The 20,295-nt window shown below is 39.1% G+C and overlaps 1 protein-coding gene across 1 annotated transcript; it reads right to left on the bottom strand.

Moving 5' to 3' along the window:
• Window positions 1-145: 145 nt before the first annotated feature.
• LOC111243013 (SH3 domain-binding protein 5 homolog) lies at window positions 146-19,942 on the bottom strand. Its single transcript, XM_022788012.2, has 6 exons — window positions 18,635-19,942; window positions 5,082-5,217; window positions 4,221-4,444; window positions 3,760-3,947; window positions 3,322-3,506; window positions 146-3,069 (listed from the first exon to the last, which is right to left on the bottom strand). Exons 1-6 carry the CDS (start codon window positions 18,671-18,673, stop codon window positions 2,705-2,707), a joined length of 1,137 nt encoding a protein of 378 aa, XP_022643747.1. The 5' UTR covers window positions 18,674-19,942; the 3' UTR covers window positions 146-2,704.
• Between the last annotated feature and the right edge of the window lie 353 nt (window positions 19,943-20,295).

Raw genomic sequence — 20,295 nt, 5'->3', positions numbered from 1 at the left:
AGCCTGAACGGATTTCCAGTATCTGTCTTAACTATCTGTAAGTATCTGTCTAAGATACTCATAACAATACAAGTAACTTAGGAAAACCCTTAAAGACTTACCAAATTAACTTCGACATGCAGCTTCAATAAATAGAAACGCAAACTTTTTTTGGTCATCATGTAGACTTTATTTACGAAGGATATTGAAGTCTCGCTTCACTTGTTCTAACATCTTTAGTTTCAATGTAACACTCAGGCCTTTATTGCCTATATACTGTTTGAAGTGCATTGCATACGAGAAAAATGTTGTCAACATTTGTTAAATAGCCTTTACTATTTCCTTTCTAGTTTTAGAAATGAAACTAGGTACACGATCGCATGATTGCCAACGTATTGTACCTGTGCGCTAGCATTCAACTATAATTCCTAAAATTAATTTATTTTCTGCTAATTTATAGAAGCACGAATATTTCTCGTAAAACCTTGCCCTTCACACTTCATATGAATCAAATTTTATACAAAGAGTACGCACACTGCAATAGATTTGTATACATTCAGCGATGCGTTTTATTACTGTGAAATCTGTTACTGTTTTCGAAACGTTTTGCTGCCATTATTGTATTGTATCTTTAAGATCATCTATATTTGTGCTGGTTATTGTTATGACTTATTAATGCTATCGTTGTCAAATCATGTTTGACTGAGATCATAATACAAGTCCCAGCTCCTACCATCAGCGCAACTATTATTAACTCGCAGTTTCAATTGACACATATATGCTGCTGGTGATACTTGCACAAAATATTTGGATGAAATTGCTTCAGTATATATGTCTGTCAATCTGTATTTCCTTAAAAACCTAACCCATTTTGTTGGATTGCGGTAACTAGAGGAGCTGAAATCACAGCTCAATTATTAAGTGCTAAAATAGGCGTGTCATCGTGTAAACCGCTTTATGAGCGTTACCATATTGTACCATACGACTGGGGTTAGCCAATTGTCAACTGGAATTTCTGTTGCGTAAAGTACACTATGGACGACAAAAACGTAGAACCGGTCGCAAGAAACAAAGCTAGTAGGTACCAGATACTGTAGCAGAATTCGCATTATTGATCAACATTATCATCGTTATCATTACTTTTATCGCTACGCCTACTGGTGCTCCCCTAATAGCAATATTACGATATTGTTACTGCTGTCTGCAACTACTCAAACGCTTCCTTCTACTTGTACCTGTCCACTAGAAGCTGAAATTGGTACGAACGGGCGATTTCAGTTTAGATGTTATTCATTATATTACTCGTTTAATTTTGACAAACTAATCAACATTTTAAATGTGTAAAATGTATATGGAGAAAAAGAACTCTATAGTTCGTCTGAGACGAAAAAACTGTATATGCTTGTGTTTTTCTGGGTTTCCTTTTACCAATTACTTAAAAGTAAGTATAAAATGGTGGGATTACGACACAGTAGTGTTTCTCGAGAACAATGAAATTGCAATAAACGAAATATTTCAGCTGCATGTTTTCCTTTTCATAGGACCGTTTTTTTCTGGAAAATTCCGGAGAATTTGTAAATTTTATAGTAAAAATTGTTTAACGTTTGACGAATCCTCAACGGCGTTACTCCTATATCAGCAAAGCACCACAACTTGTCTGCTGTCACCGTGTAGCATAGTTACTTCTGTAAGTATTGTCAACTTGCAATCCCCAACGGCCTCCAGTATCACCCACTCCTGTCTCTATAAATCGATCTTACAACCTTATTTTTCTTCACTGGTATAATGATTTCATCTTAATGTTGTCATATATTTTTCCTCAGCCTATATACGAGAGAAATCTCTTCTAATCCGGAGAAGAGTCCCGTTAAGTAGTATAAGGTACTATTATTTAACAATAAGCGATGATCTATGCCCGACCAGTCGGGCAAGAAGACCTGCCATCAATATCAAAAGCTTCTACTCTGTTTACATTTCACAGCTAACCATAATTCCGCCATTTTCACCGGGTAGATTTACTATACGAGTCCCTAGAATTACCCAGTGATAAAGTAATTTGGTAACCTAGCATTGCACAAGAGAGAAACATTACGAATGACTGGGTGTTCTTTCGTGGAACAAGGCTTTAATGAGAATATATTATAAAACAGTGACGAATATGAGGCCTTTTGAAACGAGTTAATTACGATCAATTTTTCGCGAATATATTTTTAAGGATTCATTGTGGGCTGTGCACGTAGACAAGTTCACTGTAACTTGGCGGAATAAAATAGCTGTAGAGAAACCTGAGGGATTGATACTGATAGTTAGGATTCTTGGTGGTTCACATACTGTTTAAACTACTTCAAAGTCATTCGGCGTATGTGGTGCGTATACACATTCAACTCTCCCAGTTCCAATATGTAAAGTTAGCACAGCGCTTGACTAGTCTGCTTGCATCAGCTATCAAAATCAGTATTCGCGTGAAAATAACAGCGGGACAATCACAAGCTGTGTATTGATTACTGCTATAATAAGTCGATCACGACTGATAAAGAACTAGTTACTAAATGCTAAATTATTGTGAGCTTGACGGCGACGGCCATTCTAGTCATTTGCAGCATTATCGGGTCGTTTGTGCTGTGAAGACATGCTGTGGGATCGTTCTCTTTAGTGCACTCATTTTAGTTACAATTAACTAGCTTTTCTAAACTGTACTAAGCACTACGAACTGTAACGAACGTTATTAATCATCATCGTCGAGTGAAACTTCAACGAATTCAGCAAAAGGCGTCGATGTTGAAGCAGTTGGCATTACTGCCGCGGTTGTTAAGGGATTTGTTTTAGATGATACGTCCAGTAAAGGTTCGTGTTTTCCTAACGGTAATTGCTGCTGCTGCTGCTGGTACTGTCGTTGCTGCGTATCCTTGAGCCTGTCCAATGATGAAATGGAGGACGCTAGCGATGAGTACAACGAAATCGAGCAATCAAGACTTGCGAGGTGCGAATCGGACCCAAGCTGAGACTGCGAGTATCCTTCATCAACCGTCATTGATCCACCAAGTGATATTGAGCCTTCAAGAAGACGACCAATGGTTTGATCGCACAAATCTGCGGTGAATTGACACCATAGAACAATAATCAAGTAGCGTTAAGTTAGGAGTAATAATTATCCTTCGTATTTTTCTCGTCCTAGCGTTCATTTCGCCTATAAATGAATCGAGTGTACGGGCAATGTTCTAACGGAGTTCAAACAAAACGTTTAAAAGAAATCTTCAGCTGAAATTGCGGTGAGAATATATTGATCCTTTTTCGTATCTTGCCCCAATAAAGCAAAAAAGAAATGCGCTTATTACATATTACCTTCCGATGTACTCCTTGATGGCAGCTCTTGAAATCCCGAGTCTCTGTATTTTCTTTCCGTGCACGATGACCCTGATCTTGCTTTTCTTCGCTCGTGGATTTCGGAGGATATGACTTCAAGAGCATGCAGAGCTTCATTATATTGTTCCTTAGAACCTAAGACCGCACGACGCTTCTCTTCGATTCTACACAGAAGTTCAAAATAGGGGAATCAATATTTTGGAATGTAGACCCGGCTGATTGCTTTAAAATTAGACTTCTTGAAAATAATTCAAGGTCGCTATAGCTTTTATTTAAAATAGAAATTATACGAGTTTGGAAACCAATAAAGTAACTACTAAAAATACATACACTCACGGAAATACATTGCTGCTTAAAATAAAGCTGCTCACACACATTTAATTTCTTAATTTGACCATTTACGTTTATTTCATTCACCTTGCTTTTATTTCCTCTAGGGTATTCTCAAAACGTTCTTTGGCTTCAAAATATATGCGACTCCTTTTGATTTCTTTCTTGAGTTTTTCCTCAAGACAGTGAATACTCTCTTCAGCTTCTTTAAAAACAGCAGCTCGTCTCCGATGTTCACCTTGACTTTCGACCATTTGAGCCTTTGCAACGGTCACCTGTTTGAAGGATTTAATTATTATAGTACTCTTTTGAAAGTGACATGAACCTAGTCTATCGTTATCATACATTTTTGATACCAGCCCGAATTAACTCTGATACAATGATGGATCTAAACACTTTGGTATATGTGTTTCATTTCTTAGATTCTAAGCTTAACTTTCAAGGGAGATAAAAATGTACTCGATAATTCGATAATTAAGGCACACCTGTCTGGAGTTGTCAACATCAAGAGCTGTTAACACTGAGGCTAAATAAAGGAGCCAGATTACCTTTTCGGTAGCATGGTTAAGCATCTCTTGCCAAGCCTCGTCAAAGGCCCACTCAGTTTGATTACTAAGGAACCGCTGCTCGGCAAGGGCAATCGTCTCTGTTGCCGCCTGATGAACTTCACACGCTCGCTGATATTGGATTGCCGCCCGTTGGCATTCTTGCTGTGCTGTGAGAGCTCTTTGCCTTGAATCATAATAAGGCCGCGCTGCTTCAATAGCTTTATCTGAAAAAAATTGAGTTCAAGCACAAAGCTATTCACCATAGCGTACAGAAAGTACATTAAGGTGTGTATAAAAAATCATTTAGAATATTTAATAGAAAGCTCTTCCTAGAGATACTGGGTGGATCGATGGCGACTAGGCCGTATGAACCATATTAGGTAAATACGTACAAGATTCTTCGGTATGATAATTAACATGTCAAGTTCCCATTCCGTGGTCGTATGGCCAATGTCTATCCACCGGACAGCGAGTGACGTAAGGGGTCCGAAGCCTTCGAACTCTCCATAACGTTAGACCGTTACAATGGTTTGCGGCGATGATATGGCATCGGTAAATCTACCAAGATGTTGTATTGTCGCTAGGACGATAGATTTACACAATACCTATGGAATGCACGGGAAGCCATAGACTCTTATGGAATCATGTGGAGACTAACCGCACTATTAAAAGCCACATCAATTCACAATAGTTTCCCGTTAGCTCAGATCTTAATGTTTAAAGTATTCAAATCTTTCCAGATATAATCCTTTATCAAACCTATTCTGTGTTAACGAATATTTACGTATGCAGACAATAATAAAGTAGCTTGAAGTGATCTTTGGGTATAATTCTCATTTAGTATTCTCATATAATACTAACCGAGTTTTTTTTTAAGGATGTTAAGCTTCTGTGATGAAACTGAAAGCGTATGTCTAAAGTGAGCATTTAATTCATCGAGTTCCACTTCAAGCCGATTGATCTCGTCGGTACAAGAATTCAGCCTCTCCAATTGAATCTGAAAGGTGATACATGAAAATAAATACAGAAAAAAACGTACGACTATTTATTGACTAAGACCTTTTCAAACTAGTAAACAAGATCACAATTATTTTTATCTGCGTTAATTTTTGGCTAAAATTTGGCGAACTTAAGCTGAATTCTACGTTTTCAAAGGGCATATATACAACATGAACACAGGTGAACATCAACGCTGGCATTGTACACAGCCTAACATTAAATATAGAATATAAGTCCATCTTTTTATTTAAATAGTTTAATCTAGACCCATTTTATGGCTATTTCGTTCTAGATACGCATACGCTATCGTATCTGCATATGGTACAGATGATTTAATTTACTGGTGATCCCCTGCGAGTCTCGCTTCTCTTTTACAGTGGTACCTATGATTTGTTATGAAGGTGTTTTATAGCCGTCGGCAACGAATAAACCGTGTGATAAGATTGGCAGATGGTCTGACAAAGGCTTTTTACAATTTGAACCGCGTAATCAACTTTGCGGTCCAATCAATTGACTACGCGGAAGAGTCATTGGTAAAAGCGGGACTTTTAGCAGTTGTAACAGCGGCGGTGTAAAGAGCTAAGGTTACATCGATATTTTCAGAGTGTCGGCAGAAGCAATAATAGCAGCATAAATATAACTATATACATATATATAGGATAAATCTATATATATATATATATATATATATATATATATATCAGCTCAGTGTCATCATTCCGGTGTGAGTCAGCATGTCATATGCTAGTTGTACCTTGTGTGAAGGCCTTATCAAAACAAATTTTCTTCATCTACTTCATCTAATTAATCTAGCATTGCTAGATAATAACGGACACACATGTATTATAGAAAAGTAATGAGGCGCAACTTGTTATTTAACTCATTTTATAATAAGCACATCCATCTATACCCATACAGAGTATCAGAGACAGCAAATTATGACTGCTTACTCAAATATGTTTGTACGCACTTATTCACTTTGAAAGTTAAAAAGTTCAGATGATCCAACACTATACATTCGTTTTCACAAGACACATTACACAAGATTCGTCACTATACATTCAGTTGTTGTCATCACTCTTTCTACCCAATTTCTACTAATTAATTCTATATTTCTCTATGTATAGATTATTTTATAGGGAAATCTTGATTATCTTACAGTCTTGCAATTGGGCTCGTCGCCTATACTTTATTGGTACGTTTCCATCCTCCCTGAGCAACTCTGTAGCGTCGCCCCATCATAAAAACATTGAAAGAGATACCAGCAAAAACAGTAATATCAGCAAGTTGATCCCTGTTAGTTCATATTACTGCTACGTGACGTTGGTTAGCCATGATTGATAGTCGGGATCTATTACCCATGGATATACGTAGTGAATTTGACATTGCTTGTGGTGGTCAGTGCCCCCAGCATCGTAGGCCTAGATACCCCAACATTGTCGACATCTTTCGTTTGTTACTCGCCAATTGCAGAGCACATTAACAGAGTGTCGACGCCGCGTCGTGTTGTGGCGAACGCAACGATTGCTAAATGTTCCTACCGAATGGCTGCTAGGAACAACTAAGCGATGAAAAGGGACGGAGCTACGACGAAACCGCTGGTAATTCAACCCGACCTCAGCCGAACTTTTCCGTCCCCGATGCGAGCTCTTTATTCAATAGCACGAAACGAATATAATGCGACAGAAAAAAGGAGAACTGCGCTCCTGGTATCCAAGTGACCTACGGAAAACTAGTATAGCGGGAAGGGTGTGAGCTCCTTTTGCGCAGTATAAACTGTTTCACATTCACTGATTCTACACGAAAACTGACTGCCGCAGATAGGTAAATAAATACCACTAAGCTTTTTTTATGTTACAACAAACAATAAATGGCGCATCATCATAGTAAGTTGCACGGGTACACGTCACTGGGTACGATGGCGGCTTGTTAAAAAATCGGAGCTCAACGCAATTTCTTGCTTGTTCTGTTTGATAGGTTAGAATCTGTCTAATAACCACCAGGCAAGACGATGTTGCCCGAATGGAATACAAACCATATTATTCCCGGCTTCATCTTCTTAGTAGTAGCTTCATTAAGAATGAAGAGAACGTTAGATATTTACGCATATAAGTAGGATAACACACGCAATGCAAAGAGGTAATGTTTTGTTTCCCTAGAACATTTGCCGGTTTTATCGAGAATGGAAGCGACGATAATGGCCGTCACTTCTCTGTCTGACTGAAATGTCTGAATATTTGTACGATCAATTAATAATAGATTTCAATGTTGATAGTTCCGTCGTGAATGGAGACAAACTTACCGGTTGCAATTTGAGTAATATTATTAATTATAATAATTAGGTAAATTTTATATATATACTTTTTTTGAGCTCACATGAGCACACATGTTTTATTATCAGATGAAAACACTTGCATTTTCTTGTCCTCGTTAAAGATCTTACTTTTCAACGCTCTCAACCCACCGCTAGCGCTAAATTATTCTTGAAAAACCCGTTAAACGTATCAAAAATCTGGGCTGAGAAATGTCGTTGGAATTCGCTGATACGAAATCTATTGAATTATCAAATGTGCTATCTGTTCTAAGGTCGTCATGATAACACAAGCTTCATTTGAGGCGTTATAAATATATATGTTGTTTATGCCCTTTAACCAACACATAAATAGTCCACTGATCCCTCCAGAGTCGCAGATAGAGCACTTACATTTGTAAGTTTAATGCTTTTGTTGGACTGAGAATGACAAATGACACTCATTAAAGTACACGGTATAATTGCAGCGCTTAACAGGTTTCACGACCGTGTTAAGGTGATTAACTATAATCTTGACATTAAACCAATTCCGTCTAAGCTGATATACTTTCGAGAGCTTGTTTGACCATTTGCTTTGATCGCCACATTAAGTGCTCCCTACTAAATAGCCACCAGCTTTGTGGCTTGTAACCCCTTTGTCAATCTTAACGGCGACAGGAGTCGAGGGTATGAAAAAAAGGATACAAACCAATGGAAATTTGTCTCTTATAGAACAAAAATTGTCTCGATGACGGTTATACATTACAATAAACTTTTAGAAAGTACTTTAAATACAGAAGTTCCACGCATGTAATTTTTTGCTACGTTATCGCTACTTTAGGTGGCATCGCAGCTTGTGTTTCAAATATGTTTCTCAACAATGTTCCAATATTAACTGGTTGAATTAAAGCCGGTTGTCAGAAGTAAGTTTTGACATAGGCTGGCTACTTAGCGCTTAGTGTTTTGATTTGAATACATTCTATGTGTACAGTCTGTATGATATGTCTATATGATAAATGTCGAAACCTCATTGTCTATCTGTACGTGGCATCATGCAAAAAATTTCATCCTTTTTTGCCATTAAATCAGAGCATGACCCAACGGAGACTATATTATTTGTCAAACACTCCAGCTTACGGTGCCAGTTGTAGACCAAAAAGTCACGAAAACCAAGAGAGGAACACAGAAGGGAAATGGGAGCAATGTATACTTTTGTCTCGAGTTTTATTGTTGCTCCGTATGGCACCACAGTCCTGGCTGGCTCCCACCATGAAACGAAATGCGTTTACGTCTCATTTCGAGCTTAGATTACCACGCGTTTTCAAGTTTAGATTATAAACACGTTACTCATTAAGTGATTGCGGAAGCGAAGTATAGAGTGAAAATAATATCAACGATAACTTTCAGGTTGACGATAAAAAATTCATTGCTTATAAAACATCACGCGGCAGGAGAAAATGGCCCATTCATTGTGCCAGAAATCCATACACGATCCCCCCTCTTCCGCGACATCTTTTGAAGGTGGCTTCGCCACTGAAGTAGATTACAACTAAAGCAAGGGGGGGGGGGGGGTCAACACCATACAAAAAAAAAATTAAGAACGTCAAATGCATTTCTTTTGAAAGGTGTTAAATCATATTATGCCAAAACATCCATTAACGTCCTATTCACATTAACTGACTAACAATGCACTGTTCCATTATATCGCATTGGCGACGCAAAAAGATACTACAGTTTGCCATAAAAAGTACTTAAGGATTACCAATTTCTGTATGAAATATCCCTACATCTAATTGTCGCAGCGTGCGTTTGTTGGAAAATGTGTCATTCAACAAACGTTCTAGCAGTCTCCTGAACTTTTACAATTTCCACTACACGTAGCTTGATCATAAAAACACGTCAGCTTCATTTTTGTTTTGAGGCACAAAATCATGTCGAAGACAAGTTCTACAGAAAAACAACTTAACCGTTTCCTGCTTTTCTTCACTTTGCCCCCATCAAAAAGTAAGTTGCCGCGAAGTCTTCTTTTAGAAACGGTACATTTTTATCATCAATATTTTATGCAACTTTGCGTTCTTTGTTTAATTGATGTTTCCAACAATCACCCGCCCGGTGCCTATTTAAACATCTGAACGCTTCTACGAGAAACATCCCACATACTCAATCGCGAAGAAATTCACAACGAAACAGATAACCGTACCACCCGTGCTTGTATCGCAGTTCTTCGATCATAACTGGCTACTCATCGATCGTCCGGCACAATCGAACAGGTACATTTTTTAGGATTCTCTCAGGCTTAACCTTGAGCTACAAGCATATATGGATATATATCAGGATTATACAATGGAGTATAACGCACTACACATTATTTTAAAATAGTTGAAAAGTAATACATCTACAGTAATAAAAGTTCAGGTCAGTAACATATACACGATACTTTGTCAATACATTACCAGAAACGTTCTATTCGCATACTTCTAAACAAACTTAATACAGAGAACTGATCAAAGGTGGAAGCATATACGAAGCATGCCAGTGCTAAGTGCTCATCCACCAGTGTCGCTCAATACCTATCCGTATGTAGTGTGAACAAGCGCACACTGCTAATCTCTAAATAGCCTTAACAAATGAGGCTGTCTAACTGGCAACACTTATCACGAGGCGCCTTTCATATTAACTGAGGGCGTAATGTCTATTATCAATAACAGCGTTTCAACAAAAAGGCCTTCAAATTTTGTTGTTTACCGTCCGTATCGGATCATACTTGACCTAGCTCCACAGTTTAATAGGAAACCCTCGAAAGAATTAATTACTCAGGAAAGCGGATGTCAACGGATATCCGCGTCCTACTACAAAAGGTTTTCAGGCAGTCATTATCGGCAGTTAAGCTCCGTTGGCAAACCGCACCCTGTCATAGTAATTGTGCTTTGCCAATGGTAAAAAGTGACGATGGTTTAATGGATAGTTGTCACATAAAAAGTAAAAATATTGAAGTCGTCGGTAGTCGAGACGAAGAGCTTGGTGCTTGTAGGGAAACACATGAAACAATAGCATAAGCCACAAGTATCGTGTGAAGCTACGATAGCTCTGTAGACGTTGAATAATATATGACATTCCGCATGGTTCCTCCGCATGGGTTAATTTAAAAACTGCGACAACGCTGTAGCCCCACTTGTTTCGATGAAACTCTGAACAAATGAATTATCTAAGAGTGTCAGACAAATCGCAGAGGCAGCAGCTGTCCATTCAGTTCATAATGTAGTTTTGTATTACAAGTGAACCGTACAAATCCTAAAAAAACACCCGAACTAAAGCATCAATATAGTAGATGTCAATGTAATTGATCGCACGCTGAGATATAAGCCGAACGTTTATTAATGCATGACTGCAATTCCGCTATTTATCTGTTGTAACCTTGCGTTCTACTAGTAAATTACGCACGAGTCCACGGTCACGTCGTTGCCCAATCCGCATGATCTTTTACAATTAGACACCGATATATTCCTAATTCCGAGAAGCACATGAGCTATAAATAAAGCATCAGCAACTCCAGCAATGCGCGGTCCTTTTTAGATGCTTGTCGTCGCAAAGTTTCCATTAACAAAGAGGCAGATGGAAACAACGGAATAGCCCTAACTACCCCGAAACGTGACAATAATAGGGAACATCAAGCAGCCTCGATGGCACATAGAGCAATGGCGGATGACATACAGCGAAACGGCGATGATAGCAATTACGCCAGCCATGCAGCGTGAGGGTAGCCATTGTAGTCCCCATTTGACGAAAATAATATATATTTTGAGTGTATATTGGTTTGACTACTGCTACTGCGAACGGATATCTCAAAGAGTGACCAGCCTATTCTTCCGTGCCTGGTTAGGCCACTACAACGACTATTTACAATGAAGTAAGCTTAATTGTATACAATTATTGAGTCGTCTCACATGTTTGTGATCGGACTTTGAATAACTGTATTGGATAACTAGATCGTTAGCAATTCCATCTAAATACACAATTTGTCATTTATCTATTCATTCATTTATTTATTTATTCGCCGGTCGCGCCTTATAGACAGTTTGAAGTAGACAAAATGAAGATAAAAGTGATCAAATAGTTTTTAGAATAAAATGCAGATTTTAGAATAGAATAAGATGCACGATTTTATGATGACCTGTACGAATAGGCGCGGATGAATCTGTTGACCTAATTGCGCATCAATTTGTACCACTAGCTTTCAAACGTACAGCCCAAATCAAAGTTGGATAGTCGAGTCATACAATTTCCAGCAACTCCAAAGCCTCGATTCGATGATACTTCCTATCGCCACACTCTAGCAGAAACCTCATACTAGCGCAATTCTCTGAGACGATGGGATGCATATTTTACACACGGATAAGCTCGCGACATAAGCTTAGCATGAGAACAGAAGTGAGATTTACAATGACAATTTATAATTTGCGAGCAGGTAATGCAAGCCTCCAGATACCTCTAGAAATGATATGTCGATTTGGATCAGTTTGCTGAATATACATGAATACGTGATAAATTTTACGTTCTGTATTTAAGACGAAAGACTTTGCTCCAGACGGCTGTTCCTTACTACGAAATGAAACGTACGGAGCGAAATATATAGTATTATAGAGTGACACAAACTGACATCAGCTTGATGATCTCTTGCGAGCGTAGAAAATTACAGTTGGGAAAATGTTGTAATAGTTGTACCTTCCCCAGGTATATTACACTCAACAAAACTTCCTTACTCTTGAACGACTGTAACAAGTTGTCCAAAATCGCCGTACCTCTATTGCTGTTTTGGGTGACAATAAAAATATCTGTACTCACTTACAACGCATCTAAATCTCATAGGCGAGAATTTCATAGAAAAAATATGCTACGCGTATATTTTATATATATTAAGTAACTGTAGTACTTGCGGTACAAGCAGTTGGTTGTCAGATATAAAACTGGACATGAGAAATATAATTTAATATATAAAAAAAAAAACATAATAATACAAATTCTTTTTTTTTCTCGCACAGTAACGTCAGAGCGTGTTGGCTATTCGTGAAAACTATATCGAGTATAAATTAACTGTCTAATTAATTTGATCTCACTGGACTTTTACCGAATTTGGTCGTGAATTAATATTCCTTATATAGAACTAATTCTCCTTTTAAGTGACACATTTCAATCGCAGAATGGTTGCCAAGGATCAACCACGCCACATATACATAAATGTCAGTTAGAAGCTTATAGTTATATTACTAAATATAGACAAACCTCAGCTAAGCAAACGCACATTATAATCAAGTAATATCATTGCCTAGATTGTTACAATTTTACAAGTGATAAATGCCATGAACACATAAAAGATCTTAGTAAAATTACATATCTATGATATTAATTTTCAATTAAGTCAAAGAAATAAACGTAGTCTACCTAGTCGGAGCGGCCTATAAACGCTCGTTATGTTGGAGTAGCTAACTGTATTTATGTCATCCAGCTTCTAATAAGCTTCATCACCAATACGCGAAGATAACTAACTCAGATGCCTCATGTGCAGGCGAAAGTTCGTTTGCGCTTATCTTAAACAAGACAATAGAAGCCTTTTTTTTCATGGAGATCTGTTGAAATTACACTGCCGCTATGTGGGGACCAAAATAGCTAGTTATCTGAGTCCTGTGTAGCGATACTCATTTCTAATGAATATATGTTTGCCAAAGAAAACGACATCCTCGCCAGAAGCATGCCCTAACCTACGCACAATACAACTTAAGTCATCGAAGCAAAAAAATTTAATTTCAGTTTCAACGAATGATAAAATCATTTTGAATTGAGGCCTTTTGTACATATGGAATGAATATCCAATTGCTGCACCATGTCTTATGCTATATGTGTATATAAGCTTGCCGAAAAACTTTCGAACGCAGAAACGCTGTTATTAGCGACCGTTCTTTCGGCGACATGTTATACATACGTTAAAAACAGCAGTACTCACAGAATTTCCGCACTAATTTCTATAGCGTAAGGCGGTCTTTTCAACAGTTGTATATAAATTTAGTTCAAACACGTTATGCATGCCATATCCTGCAACTCGAAAAAAGGATTACGCAAGCACTACAATATGAGCAAAAACAAACAGCGCTAGTAAAAAATCAATACGATCGATGAAGTAATAGTTTTCTGAACAGAACTAAAATATTATAGTTTCACTGTACATCCGTAGGCAGTGACGTAGTAACTAGAAGAAACGTGGAAAAGTACTTCATCCGTTGCGTGTTTTCCCATTGACCTCGCATGTTTAATTTTTATCATTTACACTATACTAAATAAAAACATTCGAATAGAAAAACTACAAGTGTAGTTTAGTACCGAAGTCAGTTCAATATCATAACAACATCAAGCAAAATAGAGTATTTCCCTTCCGACCTACTTCATGTGCCTGGACTAGTATTTATCAATATTTTGGAAGAAAAATCGAGCTGCATGATGACTACCAGTTCGTAGTGCACAAATTTCTCTTAAACTAATATAGTTTGATACATAAGCAGTACATGAACGGTTAATTTTGTACGAATTAGACAGCACATAGCGCGGAAGGCGCTTTGCTTAGGTTGTTTCAAGTGAGAAATAAACGATATTGAGGAATGTCTTTATAATGGCTGTTTACAGTATGGGATTTCGGAGATATTTTATGCTCGTGATTTGAGGGGTCAGGTAGAAACCTCGAACCTCACAAACCGGAATATGTTCTTTATTGACCGCTTTAAATGATATTTGATAAAGCCAAGACTTGTGTGTCCGAGAATACTAAGGCAGCACATTGGCATCATACTCCGCTAGTTGATGCTGTTTCTGCTATTCTAGTCACTATTCGTGGCGTAGAACTGCTTTATGAAACGAGTCTACTACGCGGACCTACTTGTTTAAGAAAAGGCTCTCGAACTATGTTATTTTTTGTAACTAGTGTTGTTAGTAACACGTTTTTTATGGCATGAAATATGGCGGAAGCAATCTGAAAAATCTGCACAGTTAAAAAATGCATGATATTCATTAGGATTACTAGCCAATTTTATATCGTAAACAAACAGACTTCCCTCGCTCAGCGTTGCTGCGTATGACAGCGCGTATAAAGGCATGTATGGCTGCGTACGAGACTATGTTCATACGCCGCACGAATCGTATCCATTCGAACAAAGAAACGTCATCTGCTTCCTATGGCACAGTTCATTCGATAGAGAAGTTGGTTTCTCTTAGAACTCTGTCAGGAGAAAAAAAAACGAGGCGAAGGCATATATGCTTTGTGCAGTGGTATGGTCTTTGTGATTTTGTAGTCCCATTGTTTGATCCCTGAATAGCTTAGAAAAAACATCGAAAACCTAAAAGTTTTGTTCCAATTAAGCTTCAGACAATACAGGCGAAAATTCCACACTATCTTTAAAGCGCAGAACTATGCGTACTGACTATCCGTGCAAGATTTAAACTATACTGCTTCATAGATAAAATATTTGTAATCAGAAATAAATACTATTACACCTATAATCTACCATATTCTAATTCAAGCTCCGCATAAATAGTTTTGAATAGTGTAATGGTAATTCAGGAATGACCGCATAGTTAGTCCCTTTATGAGCCCTTTTTGATGACGGTGAAGTAGTTTGCGATCATTGCATTGAAACGTAGGATATGTTGCGCCAGAATACAATACAAATCGACACTGGCTCAAGCTTTACCTCACTAAAACTTCCACCTGGTGTAGATCAGTGTTCCCCCCAAAAAAAAAAAGGAAATTGTCGTCTTATTGATCAGTGATGCATGGCCTGGGCAAATAGATCTGTCCAATAAAACTGACTAGGTCAAAAACGTTCTGATCGGATTACTTGATTTTGTTAAATAAAATATTGTCTCCGCAGTGTGTAATAAGTGATATTAAATCTGTTGAAAATCGGTCGATAGATCGAACCGGTAAATCGATTTAAAAACGAACAGTTGCCATCGTAAGAATACACATAGGGCTATACGCATATTACAAAGGGAGCACAAACTTTCTCTGCAAGCCGAAAAATAATCAACAAACACCTTTTTCTTTCCGCTTTACCGTTTTTCTTCCCGCCGATTCTAAGTTCCGATTTCTATTCTAGAAACATTAGAAAATAACTAGTAGTCAATATCTTCTTCTTCTTTTAATATAAACTGCTACTGCAATCGGATGATAAGGGAATGAATTTTGCACCTTTTACATGCGTCGATAGATTTCTTTTGAGTCAGATGACGAAAATCACCCAATCCTCTGGTCGGAGGATGATCGTTGCTAAAGTAGCTGTAGCGAATAGGATTTACGAGGTGTCTGGTGTGATGACGGGTAGAATACCTCCACCTAGTTCTGTACGGCATCGCTCAACTTAAGCAGCACGCCGAGCCAACCATGCAGCTAGAGTTGAATTCATGTCACCATAAACAATGCACAGGTGCGTCAATGACTTGTGACTGGACAAGCGAAAAAAGTCAGCTTTACTTGAAGATGAAGGAAAAGTAGTAACCCAACAGCAACATATGTATATGTATTGCTGTCCATCTTGGATGGTTATTAACCAGAGCTTCCGTCACGTATTAAGGCGATGTGTCAAAAAGAACAGTACGCAGCTCAGGTGGATTCTGCCGATTGATTATACATTTCCTGTGAAAGTGAAATGAAATTGCTCGTGGTCTCCTTCAAAGTCACATGCGATTTTTTTCCGCGTAAAATAAAACATTCATGTAGCAGTACATTCTGTCATAAAAGAAAATGCATATCAAATAAAAACGAGCCAGATTCGATTACGAAAAACAATCTGATCGATGTTGATATTAGATCTTGGCAGGCTCCTTTTTCAATGATAACCATCTTTTTACAACAAATAATAAGCGGATAAATGTGTTTTTATTTCTTACATAGTTCGATACTCATGATGCAAATTCTATAAAAAAATATTCTCTCAAATTTCCAAAGTTTTGTATTATATAACGTTTCTTTATATTCTAGTGTTTCGGTATAATACTACATTTGAATTGATGCTGAGTTTACAGTGACAGTATGCGCATTTGGTTCATATTAGATTCAAGGCTTTACCCATCCTACGCACTTGAGCCCCCCGAAAACCTAAACGGCAACGTCCATCTTATGGCTGTCAACGCACTAGTTTGGAAAACTCAACTATCACATAAAGCGTATACACTGTGATGAGGGCAGGATTAGCCCACAATAAGCCTGCATATAAGAAATAACGAGACTTATCCCCCGCCACTATTACCATTTTTCGCACTTTTTGTTTCGCGCAGCAATATTTACGCCAAATCGGCGCAAGACTTGCCGTTGGCCCTAATGATAACAAAAACCTTTCATTATACCAGTATTTCTTCTTACACAGCAGAAAATTATCGTTTGGCCCTTTCCTTAATCGAGTTCAATGTCTATTGTAGCCACTATTGAAGATGCTTCGAGTTACATCCGGTTCTGTTGTCATGAAGTGGCTATCGGTTTCGTGCCGTAGCCATACACCACACGTATCTCTATGTCTAGAAGGCAAACACGGTATGATTGCACCACTAAGAAGACTATCAGGCGCTGTTTCTACTAAATTAAATATTTCTACCTTTGCGTATGGTTCTGGAGCCGCTAAACATTGCTTCAGGCCACTTATGGTGGTAGCTACCACTCCTACCGTAAAGTTAGCTACTACCATCTTTAGTCGCGTTTACACAGACTGCGATACGGCAAGCTGGCCGGAGTCTGGCCATGCGTTAGCGCTCCCACAACTAGGACTTCATTCGTCTGACCATCCATGCCATGCGCCTGATGACCCGGTCGGCGGCGCCCTGGCTCTGTACATGCATTGGTCGAGGCGGCCAATTCAAAATGACATGAAACAGCATATTAGCGGCAACGGTACTAGAGTGAACCGCCTAACATGGCAGACTAAACATTGTGAACGACTAAACTAACAGCTGAACGATTGAGTGAAGTGGACAAAGCTTTACCTCTCGCGTAATAACAACCGAACAACAGCAAGTCAGGCAGTCGCAGGCCGCTTGCAGCGGTAACTATGTCAGGTTCGTCGACATCATAACTCGTTTCATATTCGGCTCAGATCACAACACTCGTCAGTAAGTGTGCTATTCACCGTTATTCGGTGCCATTGCCTCGGCTTACATTCAAACGAAATACTCTTTGAAGCTTTATTTTTCCGTGCACCCACTAGTAAACTGGCAGATAACTAGACTTGTGCTTCTTAACGGATTGCAACAGCGACAAGAACGACGAATGAAAAGCGGCCGCGATTACGGGAAAAGCGGCATCAAGCAAGTCGTAGAATGGCTGTTGGTGCTGACAATAGTTGGGGGACGTATAGCAACAGTGGACAGAGCACTGTGGGACACGCAAAGAAAGGCGAGAGGTTCATAGGGTCATAGACACCGTTTTGGACAGCGGCACGGCTGCTTGGCCGTCTGACTGTCGGCTTCGTGCTTCCACTGAGGTCTATTCAGGTTTTACAATGCGTCAATGAATGGATTGAAATGTAAATTCAGATATCTGAACAGGAATGAAACCTGAACGATTATGCGATTATGAAGGAGCACAAAAGTTGATCCGTTGGCTTTACCTAATCCGACGGTCAGTCTATGCACATGCACTTGACCATAACTACATATATGGGAAACTGTATTCCCAAACTTCGCATGCTTAGATTATTAAGAGTTTCGAAATACCGTTGTAGTCTAAAATGTACTCTGCGTACATCGTCACGCGTGCCTGGACTCATCGACTAATAGACCCAGCGCTATCATGTGCAACGCGTTAGACTAGTTGACAAGTAGATAAAAATAGCCATCTCACTATATAGATAGATACATAGGTCTTGTTGTAACTGATGATCATTCAAATAACTTGCTCACTAGAGCTACTAGCAGCACAAGGAAAGAACAATCACACAAATATTATCTCTATCAGGTAGGCAAAACTCTTTTAGAACTGATTTGCTGCATTGCAGAATAAGCATTACTGTTTTAATTCGGTCAAATATTATGTACAGTAATAAAATTCATTTACCCCTGTGAAATCGTTATTGCGCTCGTTTTTGGAACCTACCTGTACCCGCGGATCGAGCTCCTCGTCATCAGTTTCCATCGTGTTTTTTCTTCGCTGCTATGTACACTTTATAGACCCCAGTAGAAAGGTATTTCCATACTTTGCAACTCGTTAATCTTCTCTAGATTTACAGACCGCCGTAGAGTGTCTATTTTTCCAATATTGTACGTACACGATTGATGCACATATACAAAACACTACACCATGAGCTGTCGTGATCTTCGTATTGCACAGATACGGAGGCTTCTTTTCTGCGCTATCAACACTCACTGAAGGAACATTTGTTTACACAACACTGAGACATTACACTTTTGACTAGCTAGCTGCACGATAAAAACAGCACCTCATAGAATTCTCTGCCCATAAAGTAGAATTCATCCTCTCCTTAGCTAAGACTGCGGGGCCTCGATGTCAAAAATCGTAACGTCACTGCCATATCTATCGATTTAGCTATTTGCTAAACGGTAGTGCCTGGCTGACGGATACACCACTTGCACGATGACGAGCCGTCAATGCCGCCAGAGTGCTCAGCACTAACACCAGCATTAATCGTCACCCAGTAACAATAGAATGTGTGCTGATCTGAACGACATTCATACGGAGCGGTAACACAGCTGATTGGGAAAGCCGAGCTTTTATAATAACGAAACGTGCGTGGCTTTACTGGTACTGCTCGATTATCGCCGTACAGACTGTGTCAATTGCAAGAGCAGCAGTCACCACTTACCCACCACTATGGCATCGCTGTGGTGAGCGAAACAATGCACCGCAGCATTTGGATAGCGGTATTACGTTACTGCGATTGGGCTAGTGCCAATGCTAATGCTAGTACTGATGGAGCGGGCCAACTCTACGCTCGCTACTGGTGTTCATGCTGCTGCTTCAATCGTTGGCCGGTCCACTGTCCTTTACCGTCCGCTGTTCCCGGCACAAACCGTGAAGGGACACAAGACTGACAACCGGACACACAGATAGCAAACCTGCCCTTACCCTCGAAACCGGCCCAATGGCCTCGCCCGTTGTTCTTTCCTGTCTGCCTGCTGAGCTCCCTCGCAGGGCTCCTGCAACATCCCTTACAACTTTATCCTTGCCGTTTTCTAACTTCGCTTTTCGTATAAGCATGGTCTCTCGTTCTCAAAATTCAGAACCGGGTTCAAAGAGTTAGATCGATACATCTTCTTTGATGTAAGGCATTTTCGGCACGGCTTTCGTAGCGTTTGCTTTGTTATTCATGAAATGTTCTCACTACTTGGATCTGAGCCTGGCTCGATAACAGCTTAGGGGGACAGCGGCAGGTGCGCGACGCAGAGATCCAAACAAATCCTCGTCACCGGACACACGTGAAAGAACTGAAGCTCCCCTGGGTTGTCTGATATGAGTATGTGGCGGGCTGTTTTTGGCTTGCTAAACAAACGCAGTAGACATCTCTAGTTGTCGGATCTTTTAGTTACCTGTTACAGTTTATTTACCTGTTCTTTCCTACCTAAAAGTTTCTAAAAATGGCTTGCTAATGTTTTTGAGACTACACTATCACAGGTTTAAAAGTTTTCCAGCATCTGTAATTGAATTGAATTGTGTGTTCTTTTATTTCTGTTTTCTGTTACAAGGGTTGAAAACTGTGTAAGCCGACATTCCCGCCAGGGACAGTGCTTGTAGGGAAG

This window comes from Varroa destructor, unplaced genomic scaffold (assembly GCF_002443255.2).
Source record: "Varroa destructor unplaced genomic scaffold, Vdes_3.0 BEIS01000001.1, whole genome shotgun sequence".
In the NCBI taxonomy this organism is placed as follows: Eukaryota; Metazoa; Arthropoda; class Arachnida; order Mesostigmata; family Varroidae; genus Varroa; species Varroa destructor.
The sequence above is the reverse complement of the archived record's forward strand: the minus strand, read 5'-3'. Positions and strand labels throughout refer to the sequence as shown.

What these genes read in the sequence shown, in the direction of transcription:
- LOC111243013 (XM_022788012.2), bottom strand. Translation starts at nt 18,673, where the DNA reads ATGGAAACTGATGACGAGGAGCTCGATCCGCGGGTACAG. An exon ending in AGCTCGATCCGCGGGTACAG is followed by an intron (nt 5,218 to 18,634) that starts GTAGGTTCCAAA and finishes ATCACCTTTCAG; the next exon opens with ATTCAATTGGAGAGGCTGAA. An exon ending in TTAACCATGCTACCGAAAAG is followed by an intron (nt 3,948 to 4,220) that starts GTAATCTGGCTC and finishes TCCTTCAAACAG; the next exon opens with GTGACCGTTGCAAAGGCTCA.